Here is a 12,855-nt window from a genome sequence, read left to right as displayed (position 1 = left end):
ATTTTTGTTTATAAATACAAATATTAATGAATGTGTGTAGCTGCATGCAAAAACATATATAGATATATATTCTTGAACTGTGTGATTTTATGAATTAAATTTTAATAAATAAGTTAATAGATAATTTCTTAAATATAAAAAAAAAATTTGTTCAAATAATAAAAAATATATTAAATATAAAATATTCATTTATTAATCATTAAAAAGTGATTCATTAAATGTTAAAAAGTGATTTATTAAATACTAATAAATCATTTTTTAAATGGAAAGAAATCGTTTATTAAATATTAACAAATCGTTTATTAGATGCTAAGAAATATTTATTAAATACAAAAAAATGATGTTTAAGAAATGATTTGTTAAATATTAATAAATATTTCTTAAATAAAGCTCCGTTAAGAAATAATTTGTTAAATATTAACAAATCTTTTTTAATACTAAGAAATCCTTCTATCAGTGTACGGGTTAAGCAAACGGGAATACCCGAGAAAAAATTTTTATATATAATCATATATAATTATGTCTAATTATAAATAACTATATATAATTATATATGGATATATATATATATATATATATATATATATATATATATGTATATGTATATGTATATATATATAACATTATTTATGATTATATATACAAAAAATTTCTCCGAATAGTATTATATATAATCATATATGATTATATATAATCTTATATATATTCATATATAATTCTATGTAATTATACATAATTATATATGATTATATATAAACATTTGTTCTCGGGTAGTTTAACTATACTTAATAAAATTGATATTAGAGATAAATCATCACTTAAATTTAGCAACTATACTTTTGAAGAGTCAGAAGACTAGATTGTTTTGCTCAACAGCACTTAAAATTATCAGTATCCTTTTCAAGAGTCAGAACCCGCATGAAAAAGCTTTATATGTGAAAACATATATGATAAAATATATGAATATTATAATGTGATAGATTGTAAAATATATAAAATAATATTAAAATTTTTGCCGTATTAATATATGATAATATATTGGATAAAAATATATTGCTAGAATATATTACCAATATATTTATCAATATATGACTTCTTTATGTATGTTTTACATATATATTTTAATATATCTTTTATTATATTGATATATTATATTGAAAGTAATATATTAATTAATATATAGTATTTTTTGTATTTTTTATATATGGTTTCCAGTATATTGTAAAATATATGGCACTTTTTTTACTTTTCTTAAGTTATTGCGTTAGTTATTCAGTAAAAGTAAGGTCAATGAATAGAAAAAAAAAATAATAAACTTGACTTTTTTTTTGTGGAATCGTGTGGAAATTGAAAAAGTATATTGAAAAAATAAAATTTTCAATATATAGCGAAAAATATAAGTTTTAATATATTGGAAAAATATAATTACAAGATATTGCGAACCATATATTTAAACATATAAATTCTTTCATATATAATCAATTACATAGAGACCATATACCACTAATTATATGGGTCAAAATTTATGGAAGTATATATCAAGTTTATTATATTATACTTATAAATTATATATATACTATCCATATATGGCAAGAATATATTGAGCATCATATGAGATAATATATATAGAAAAATACAAAACATTATATATGGGTAAATATATTATTATAAATATATAATCCAATATATGTAAAAAACATATATTTTTCAGCATAGATATGTTTGTCGCTATATATTTATCACGTATTCACCATATATTTTTTTATATACTTTTAACGATATATAACTTTTCCATGCGGGAGGACTAGATTGTTTTTTATGATTTCTTCTGCGCAACAGCATATGACGGATGATAAAATATAGAAGACAGGGAAGGTGGTATCGGGACTCTATAAATTTGTCGTAACATCTCTATGCAAGACTCTTCTACTAGAGTAGCCTTTAGCGGAGGCGATTATTTTAAATACCATTTCTGTCACTTAGGCCTTATTACCCGCGGGTACCTTATTAAAATTTTTTATAGCTGACAATAAATGCTGTTTTTAAATGAATCAGTGAAAAGTACTTCAGTCAGTGATAATTGTTATTACTGCTCAGAGAACTCACTGATTGGACCATTTTTCCCTGATTAATTTAAAGAAAGTGACACCGCATTTTTGCAAGAAAAAAATATTTACCTGCATAAATAACCGGTTCTTTAGATCCCATTCTAAAGAATAGTATCGCAGGTAATGCAAAAACTCCATATTCCTTAGCTAATTGTTTATCATCAATTTTAACAAAATTAATACCAGCATGATCAGCTTCATCATCAATATGTTCTATTTCAGTCAACACTTTACTGCATTGTTTGCACTCTTTACTGTCTATCTAACAAACACTCGTTAGATTATTATTAACGAAAATAAAATAAAATAGAAAAAAAAATTAAATGATTATTGATTTATAAATTTTATATTTTTTCACTCACAAAAAAATACTGCAACATAATCCGACGTTTGGCGAATTTTTTGGAACATTTTTTTGTTTATTCGTTCGATATGATCCGTTAATTCCATGTTTTCAGGATTTGTCAACCAATCAAGTATTTCTTCTTCATCATCAATGTCCCCGTCATAATTAATGTACTTCCCCTTACGGAAGTAAGTGATACCCGGGGGATTTCTAAACCCATATTTTTTAGCCATCAAACGGTCACTCATTTGGACTATTTTTATTCCATATTCAGAAGCTTCATCATCAATTAATTCAATATGTCGTAATACACGTGGACTTTCTGGATCTTCTTCTTTATCTATACAAATTATTAAATATTCATATAAACATTTAAATATTTAAATTTGAGAAACTAATAATAATTCTACTTACAAAATATTACCGCTAAAAATTCTTTGGTTTCGATATATTTTGTCAATTGTTCACGATCTATTTTTTCAATACTTGCATCATTTCTTTGCCTTACCATCCATTCTAATACTTCCGATTCATCCAAAATATTACCTAATAATTTTTAAAAATTAATCATAATATTAATTCATAAGATATATAATAAAAAATATACACAAACTAAAATACATGCAGTTAAATTTAAATTCACTGAAAAAATATCCATATACATACACTAAGTATATATTTATTTATGTTATTAATTCAAAATGCAAAAAATATAATTTATATTTACACAAAAAAGAAAATAATATTTTATAATTAAATAAAACTTTAAAGTTTTACCCTACACGGAGAGAAAATTATGGTAACAGTTACAATATATTATGGGAATGGTTCCCATACTGCATGGTAACCGGTTTTTTTTGAAATGTTGATTATAGGAATGGCACCCATATATCGCGTTACTAAAACCAAAAGGGCGTATAAAATTTTTGTTTTTGCTCCAATCAATGTAAAAATATTGAAAACGTTAAAATCTATGGAAAAAACGAAAAAAAAAATTTTTTTGTTTTATGCCCTTTTGGTTTTAAGCAAAAATTTTTTTAAAGTCATAAGGGCGTATCCTATTTTTTCGGTTTATTATTAATTATAGGTCAGAGTAAGAAAAAAAATTGCAAGGGTAATAAGAATTATCACTCCACAACTTAATTTATCTGAACAAATATTTATTTGAATAAAAAACCAAATTTCTTTATTTAATTTTGATCGAATCTTAAGTTTGTCACAATTTTTTAAATTCAACAATTAATGTAAAAAATATGTATAATTCGGGAACGAAAATAATTCTAAATTCTATGAGTGCTGTGAAATTTAATTTAATCAAATTAAAAAAATGCACATTTAGATTGTTCAATTTTTCAAAGGTGCATTTTTTCATTTTTCAATCAAAGTTTCATTTTCTGTTTCCTGTTTTTTTTTTTTTTCTTTTTATTTTCAAAAATCAATTACCGTTGTTCTTGAGAATTGTTATGGTTCTAGAATACCAATATATCAAAGCAAGTTCAATGACCTAAATCATTTTTGTGCATCAGGCTTTGTCCCACAAAAATATTATCAATATTATTAAAGATTAATTTTCAGCGATGGTAATAGTTTATAAATTTTTTTATTATTGTCAAGTTATGTTCTAAAAAAAATAAAAAAAATTTTTTTCATACTCTTAGGTACAGATGATTCTGACGATGGAGATGGTATAGGACTAATACTCTGATGAATTTATTTTTTCTCTATTTTTTATTTGTTTTTTCACTTAAATAAATATTTGTTCATATAAATTAAATTGTGGAGTGATAATTTTTATTACGCTGGCAATTTTTTTTCTTACTCTTATCTATAATTGATAATAAATCGAAAAAACAGGATACGCCCTTATGATTTTAAAAAAATTTTTTCTTAAAACCAAAAAGGCGTAAAACAAAAAAAAAATTTCTTTCGTTTTTTCAATAGATTCTAATGTTGTCAACATTTTTACATTGATTGAAGCAAAAAAGTTTTTTTATACGCCCTTTTGGTTCTGCAGAACCAAAAGGGCGTATATTTTGAGATACGCCCTTATGGTTTTAGTAACGCGATATATTATGGTAATCATTCCTATAATTATGGGTATAATTCCCATATGGTATCGGAATAGTTCCTATGGAATCATGGTAATCGTTACCATGTAACTATGATAATGATTACCATAATATTATGGTAATAATTCCCATACATTACGGTAATCGTTACCATAATATTATGGTAATTGTTACCATAATACTTAGAAATTATAATGAATTTTTTTTTTGTAATAAGCGTTTTTTTTGTATACTTAAAATTTTGTAATATTTTGTAATATACAAAAAAAACGCTTCTTACAAAAAAAAATTATTATAATTTCTAAATATTATGGAAATTATTACCATGATATTATGGGAATTATTTCCATAATATTATGGTAACGGTTACCATAATATCATGGTAATAATTTCCATACATTATGGGAATGATTACCATAATATTATGGTAACCATTACCATAATATGATGATTATGTTTACCATAATATGATGGTTATGTTTACCATAAAATTATAGGAATAGTTACCATAATATATAGGGCTTATTCCTATATACACTTAGGAACCATTACAATGTGATTATAGGATGGGTTACTATTTGCTTGTGGGAACTATTTCTATGAGTATGGTAATCATTACCATGATTCTTTCACATGCGATATGGGAACTGTTACCATAATGATAGGAATTGTTCCCATACTTATGGAAACTTTTCCCAGAAAGTATGGGTCTATATCCCATAATCCCAAGTGATCATTACCATAACGGTATGGGATGATATTTCATAAACGTACTAGGAACAGTTACCATAATTTTCTCTCCGTGTAGTGGATCCGAATTAGGTGAATTATTATATTTTACGGCAAAATACCGTAATTTACTGCAAATTTGCCGACTTCATAGTCATTTGCAGCAAATTAGGCGATTCGCGGTAGAATCCGATAATTTACAGTAGAATATGACAAAATACTGTATTTTACAGTAAAATCCCTTATGGCAAAAAAACTAATCAGCACTTATGAGAAACACTACCGCTTTAGTGCGTTCAATAATATTCTTGCGTTTAATTGACTAGTGTGTTTAGTGTAATTAATTTGAATTTCACAGTAGAGTAGTACCGACTGTTTCGATTACTAACGAACACTATTGAAACCTGGTTAGCTCTTGTCACTTTCAGTAATATTGAAAGATTCACTAATCAGGCTACTAATGATTACTAATGAAACGCTATTTAACACTAATCTCTTCCAATAGTACTGCCAGACTTAGTATTTAGAGTATTACTGATCACTAATACAATGTATTGTTAGAAATTTTGTGTTAAATTCAAGACAAATCGTGTGTTGCAAACAGTCTACACAAATTTTTGTGTTAATTCAATAAATTGCGTTTGTGTTGATCTTTAACACAAATTTTATGTTAAATAAAATTGAACTCATAAAATCTGTTCTTTTGACAGAAAATTTGTGTAGATTTAACAGAACATTTGTGTAAATTTAACACATTTTTCGTGTTAAAATCAACTAATAAACATAAACACATAACCTTACCAACTCAAGTGTACTGATCTACCCTTAGTAGAACTTATGTCAATTTAGCGAACAATTTAATCGGTTCAAAAAGATATGAAAGTTATCTAAATTTAATTGTAAAATGTATATATTTAATTGTAAATAAATTATAATCCGAATTTCTCTGCAGACAATGCTGCTACAATGCTTTGCTTGGTTATAGTAATGAAGAATTGCGCGGGAACGTTTAGTCGAACAACACAAATTTTGTGTCAATTTTCGAATAACACAAAAAATGTGTTACATTCTAGATTTTCTAATCATTTAACATAAAAAATCAGTTAAAGTAAAATAACACAATCGGTTTGTGTTGAATTAACAGATTTCTGTGTTAAAAATCAACACAAAAAATTTAACCAAATAATTTTTTAACACAAATACACAAAATTTCTAACTGTGTAATCACTCCCAACAATGTTGCAAGATTCATAAGGCAGAATACTAATGAACACTAATAGAACATTATTCAAAACTAACTACTACCAATAGTGTTGCAAGATCCATTACTACTTCGACTAATTAACACTAATACAACACTATTAACACTACTCTCTCAAAATGAATCAGTGTAAAAACCTACAAATCAGTGAATATTCACTGCGAATCAATCCCAAGTATATTACTGATTAAATTAGTGATGTACTTAAGACTAATTGTGCAGTGAGTATTCACTGATTGGAGTACTTTTTACTGATTTATTTTAAGAGAATAATCACTTCTAAAAGTGTTGCAAGATTCATCAGTCGAAGTACGCGTGAACACTAATACAACCCAAACCAATACTAATTACAACCAATAGTGTCCCTGATTAAACAACCGAATTCGGTCGAATTTAACAGAATTGAATTTTTGATTCTATATAATTCAGATAAATTCTGTTAATTCGGTACCTACTCTCTAAACATGAATAAGTGAAATAAAAACGAATAAGCGAATATTCACTAATTCTGTGTGCAAACCGAACCACTTATTTTAAAAAAGTGGTTTGCACTTAAAATTAGTGAATTTTCACCAATTTCACTTATTCATGTTTACAGAGTAACTTAAAACTAGAATTCAGTCTAATTCGGCAGGAAAACCAGAATATATCCAAACTGAAACGAATTTAAATATTCCTACTCGGTTTAATTTAAAAATAATCCTCGAATTTCAGGTTCTGACTCCAAATTAAACCGAATTGAAACCAATTCAATCGGTTTTATTCTGTTTAATTCGAAAATGATCCTTGAATTCTTTTAAATTCTGTCTTACCGAGTTGAACAGAACATAATGGAATTAAAATTTTTAATTCGGTCGAATTCAATTGTTTAACCAAGAGTTGTAAGATTTACTAATTAGAGTACTTATGGTCACTAATGATCACTAATAAAACACTTATCAACACTAATGAATTTTCGATGGTGTACACAAGTGTTCATTAATTTTTTCCGTAAGGGATGCTGTACCTTTCGGTAAAATACTGCAATGTTACCGCCAATTTGCGCTAACATATCGTAAATTTACCGTAAATTGTCGCAATACTGCTGTTAATTTTATGTTTAACTGCCGCGAATTTATCGTAAATTTGCCTAAAATTATAAATTACAGTTTTTGGCGGTAATTTACCGTAATTCGGATCCACTAGGGTATAGAAAAAAAAAATTATTACGGTCTCGACGCCAAATATGGCAAACTGTTGATTTAAAAAATTTAGTAGGGGAGGGTGGGACAAAGTGGGCCCCCTAAAATTTGGAGTTCCCCGAATGATTTGAGGGTAAAATGGGTCCCCAAACGCTTAGGGGCCCACTTTGCCCCACCCTCCCCTATTAACATATCATAAAAAACTTTTTGAAGAACGGTTTTTATTTGTTACTAAAAACTACTGCCAAAATTGACGGCGGGACCGTTCTGGAATGGCTATAAATTAAGCGAACTAAACATTTAGTTTATTCCTTTTTTTAAAAGAATAAATTGATAATCTAAATTAAAATTTTCAATATAAAACGTACATACCCCTATTTAAGTAATAACTTTTATTTCGCATTTATAATTAATTGTGTACTAGGATCGTATCATAATAATGACAAAACTACACAATAAATTAAGAAATATTATTATTTTTTATTGTAACCTATCGATTTTTTTTCTCCGTATACATGAGTTTCGTTTTTTTTTATATAAATAAATACAATTTACAATAAATTATAAATTTATATTTTACAATTCAAATTCAATATTTTTTTCTATTGTACATTTTTTAATTAGAGCGATGAGGTAAAAAAAAATTCAGACTTTTTAATAAAAATCACAATAAAGACGTAATTAAAAATAAAAATATTTTTTACCTTGTCGCTAAAGTCTGAAATTTTATCAATGGCTTATCTTACCCCACCTTACCCTAATGATTAATTAAATTATTAATTCGGTAAATTAATAGCTAATAAAAATTGCAACGGAGATCGGGTAAAATTTAATAAATTTTAAAAATGGAAAAAAAAATAGTTTTTTATAACGTTAGTGATATTATTTTAAAACTTTTGAATATTGAAAAATTATTTGGCAACAGATAAATTAAAATGTGAAAACAGAAATGCGATTGAACGTACAATTGAAATTACATAAAAGTTACAGAAGATAAGTAACGAAAAAAAAAAGTAAATAAAGAAAAATAATTAATAGATTAATTATACGCGCACTTAACAATACGATAAAAGATTAATATATATTATTATTAATGACAAAGTGATTTTTTTTATCAATGATTGATTTAAATAAATAGCACCCGGAAAAAGTATGAATTGGTTTTTAAAGTTAACAGAAAAAAATTTTTCTTAAAAATTAAAAATTCAAATCCATATTATTTTCCCGCGTAAATTTAAATAAATAAATAAATAATCGTGTAAAAGATAAATGATGTTTATAAATATGGAGAGGATGGCAGTGAAGATGATGAGTACGATGACATGGTTGATTTATGATGATAATGTTTTGTTGATTGACATCGTCCAATGCACACTGGCAAACTCGAGTCTCTCCTTAGTTGCACGATGCTTGTATTCATCAGGATCGTTTTGCTGGTCGACACTTCAAACCTTCATGAGATAAGGAATTCCCGCGACAACTGTAAAACCGGATATAACAACTTTATTCTCTCAGTCTTTATTTAAAGAGACGTTTTTTTTATATATTTTTCGATTGATGTATTTTATTTTTGTTTTGTTGATCTGAATTAAAATATTTACCACTTCCGAAAAATCCTCTTTTCGGTTTCGTTACTTTGTTGGATTGGCTTGATGATTTATCCTTGTCCGTCCCAATTTTAGCATTCTTTTTGCTCTCCTTAGCAGTCAATTTGTTAATTGGCTTGAGTTGAGGTTCTGCAATCGTTGGTGCAGTTGTAGGGGTAGATGTTGAAGAGTGACTTGATGATAACTTGTTACCAATCTGTGTCTTCGCTGATTGTGAAACGCGGCTGACCTTGGCGACCTTGGTACCGCGATTGACATTAGCAGGACAGCACTGGTAGGGCTCATAGGAGGGTATTGTGGGTTTCGCGTTTTTACCACCCATTCCGATGTAGAAACAGCCGTCGCCTGTCGGTAAGCAAATAATCGTGTCAGACAACATAATAATGGCTGTTCTTTTTTTTTTTAAACGTTAACGAGGATATGGGAAATTTTTTTTAGTTGGATTAATAGTGAGCATTTTTGTTAGACTGAGTCGAGCAGAAAAAACGTGCGCGGAAATATTTTTAAATAAATTTAGTTAAAATCAAACTTAATGCTAATAATTAACGCGATATCTACTGTTATATATTTAATTAATGGTTAGAAGAAATAAATTAAGAAGAAATTCGAAATTTATATTAATATCTATCGTATTTCAATTATAAGTTTCCCTGATTAAAGAAAATGATTTAATCAATGATGAATTTATATTGATATAATTTACAAATTAAACTGTTTTCAATTATTTTGAATCATTCTTTCTAATTAGGGTTAAATTCCAAGCAGAAGAATAACTACAATTAAATGCGTTAAAAAATACTTTAATAATAACGCTCAATACGAGCATGCATTAGATTATAATAAAATTATTTTTAAATATATTATTTAATAAAAAAAATTATTATTTAGAAAATATTAAAGCCATAAAATAAATGATTAACTATAATATTATATAATTTAAATAGGTAATATTCGGTATTTAAATAAATTAATTTTAAATTTAGTCAATTTCACTGGTGATTAAAATGCTATTGAATATTTTTTATGAAGCGGCTAGTTTATTAAAATAAATATGAACTGTGAGGTATAATATTATAAAAATAATTTCAGATTTAATACCATTTAAAGTTTTAAACAAATGTTAAAAAGCTGGGATGCTAAAAATGCAAAAATTCTTATTTATGAGATGTACAGTAAAATGCGCAAGCGAGCGTTGAACGCCCAATGGAAAAAGATTTTATACAATTAGATAAAATTGAATAGAAAAAATGGCCCGATTTAATTGTATACAATCATATACAATCGTATATAATTTTATATAATTGTATACAAATATATACATTTGTGTATAATTACATACTGTATTCGTATAGATTATATATAATTATATACAATTCTATATAAATGTATACAACTATATACATTTGTATATAATTTTATAAAATTTTATATGATTGTATATAAATTTATATATTTGTATATAATTACATACTGTATTCATATAGATTATATATAATTATATACAATTCTATATAACTGTATACGAATATATACATTTGTGTATAATTACATACTGTATATATTCGTATACAGTTATATATAATTATATACAAGTTCTATATAATTGTATACAAGCACATACATCTGTATATAACCACATAATTTATTCGTATGGATAATATATAATTATATACAATTATATTGTTGTATACAAACATATACATCTGTATATAACCACATAATGTATTCGGATAGATTGTATATAATTATATACAATTCTATATCATTGTATACAAACATGTACATTTGTATATAATTTTATAAAATTTTATATGATTGTATACTAATTTATATATTTGTATATAATTACATATTGTATTCATATAGATTATATAGAATTATATACAATTCTATATAACTGTATACGAATATATACATTTGTGTATAATTACATACTGTATATATTCGTATACAGTTATATATAATTATATACAAGTTCTATATAATTGTATACAAATATGTATATTTGTATATAATTTTATTATTCTTTTTTTAATTTTATCTAGACTTATATATGATTGTATATAATTATATAAAAAGTTTATATAATTATGCATCACCTCTATCCCATTTTATATAATTCATACATAACTGTATACACTTATATAAAATCTTTTTTCATCTGGCGATTGTTAAAATACAACATTTAAAAAATATAAAAAAGGTTAAATTATTATAAATGCAATGCAAACGCCTCCAGACCAGCTTATGTCTGTAAAAAAATAGTAAACGCCGATAAAGAATGAAAATAACAAGCCGTACAGGGGGTACGTCAACGGGTATGTATAATTGTTGACGTATGAAAATAAAGATCGCCAGGGTTTTCTATTCCTACTATGCGTAAAATAATTTGAAATTGAAAACAAAAAAATTAACGGTAAAAAGTAAAAAAATATATAAATAATAGTAATAATTCGACACGCATAAAACTTATGATTTGTTGATATATCTATTCCTCGATTGCGATCAATCCAAATTAATACCTACTACAATTGCCGATCTCGTTGATATTACGTAACTTTAATTACTTTTTATTCATAATTCTGTTTGGAATTTTGTTTTTGTTTATATATTTGAGAATTCATTGGCCAGATCCAAATATATTATACTTTGAGGAAATTTCAATCCAAATTTTTATAGTCATGACTCAGGTAATCTTGTGATTTTTTTTACCTTTTTGATGATTTTTCTTCATAGTTCTGCTAGGCTTTTTTTTCATTTCAATTCTATTATCTTCATCACTTATGTTATCAGCATCATTATCATCATCATCATTATCGTCGTCGTCATCTTTATCATCATCATCATCTTTATTATTATCATCATTATCATCGTCGTCATCTTTATCATCATCATCATCTTTATCATTATCATCATCATCATTATCATCGTTGTCATCTTTATCATCATCATCATCATCATCATCTTTATCATCATTATCATTATCGTCATCATCTTTATTATCATCATCATCATCATCATCATCATCATCGTTATCGTCATTATCATCATCTTTATTATCATCATCATTGTCATCATCATCATTATCATCATTATCATTATCATCATCATCATCATTATTATCATCGTCGTTATCATCATTATCATCATCTCCATCATTAACATCATTACCTGTGTACCAAGAGTATGAGATGTCATCATCATAACCACGTATACGCGAACTACTCTGTGTCTAATAAATACTACTAACTACATATGATTTAATTCGCGATAAATAATATTATTAGTTCCCGTAAATCAGCCGCTGGAGGTGTAGCCCATACGCAATTTTATATTTAATAATAGCTAAATAATCTTTATAAATTTTATTTTTTTATTTTTCCTTAGTAAGCAAGATAATGCGCTAATAGTTCGATGTGTTATTAATCATGCGATAGACAGAAAAATAGATCAAAAAAAGTATTAAAAAAAAATGAATAAATTTTAGAGCGGTATTTTATCTAAAATACATTAAATGTAAGTTTTATTATTATTATTAATATTATTATTGACTA

At 25.7% G+C, this 12,855-nt stretch overlaps 1 protein-coding gene across 4 annotated transcripts in view; it reads right to left on the bottom strand.

The window, feature by feature from the left end:
* The window catches only part of LOC103572925 (uncharacterized), a 49,436-nt gene that overhangs the window by 14,308 nt on the left and 22,273 nt on the right, over window positions 1–12,855 (bottom strand). For all 4 annotated transcript variants that reach the window (XM_014439453.2, XM_053741037.1, XM_053741036.1 and 1 more), the window contains 3 exons: window positions 2,869–3,000; window positions 2,471–2,794; window positions 2,178–2,366 (listed from right to left, as the gene is read on the bottom strand). In XM_014439453.2, the coding sequence (XP_014294939.2) occupies window positions 2,178–2,366; window positions 2,471–2,794; window positions 2,869–3,000 (645 nt within the window). The remainder of the gene's footprint in view (window positions 1–2,177; window positions 2,367–2,470; window positions 2,795–2,868; window positions 3,001–12,855) is intronic.

This window comes from Microplitis demolitor, chromosome 8, assembly GCF_026212275.2.
Source record: "Microplitis demolitor isolate Queensland-Clemson2020A chromosome 8, iyMicDemo2.1a, whole genome shotgun sequence".
NCBI lineage: Eukaryota > Metazoa > Arthropoda > Insecta > Hymenoptera > Braconidae > Microplitis > Microplitis demolitor.
This window is presented reverse-complemented; position numbering and strand designations above follow the sequence as displayed.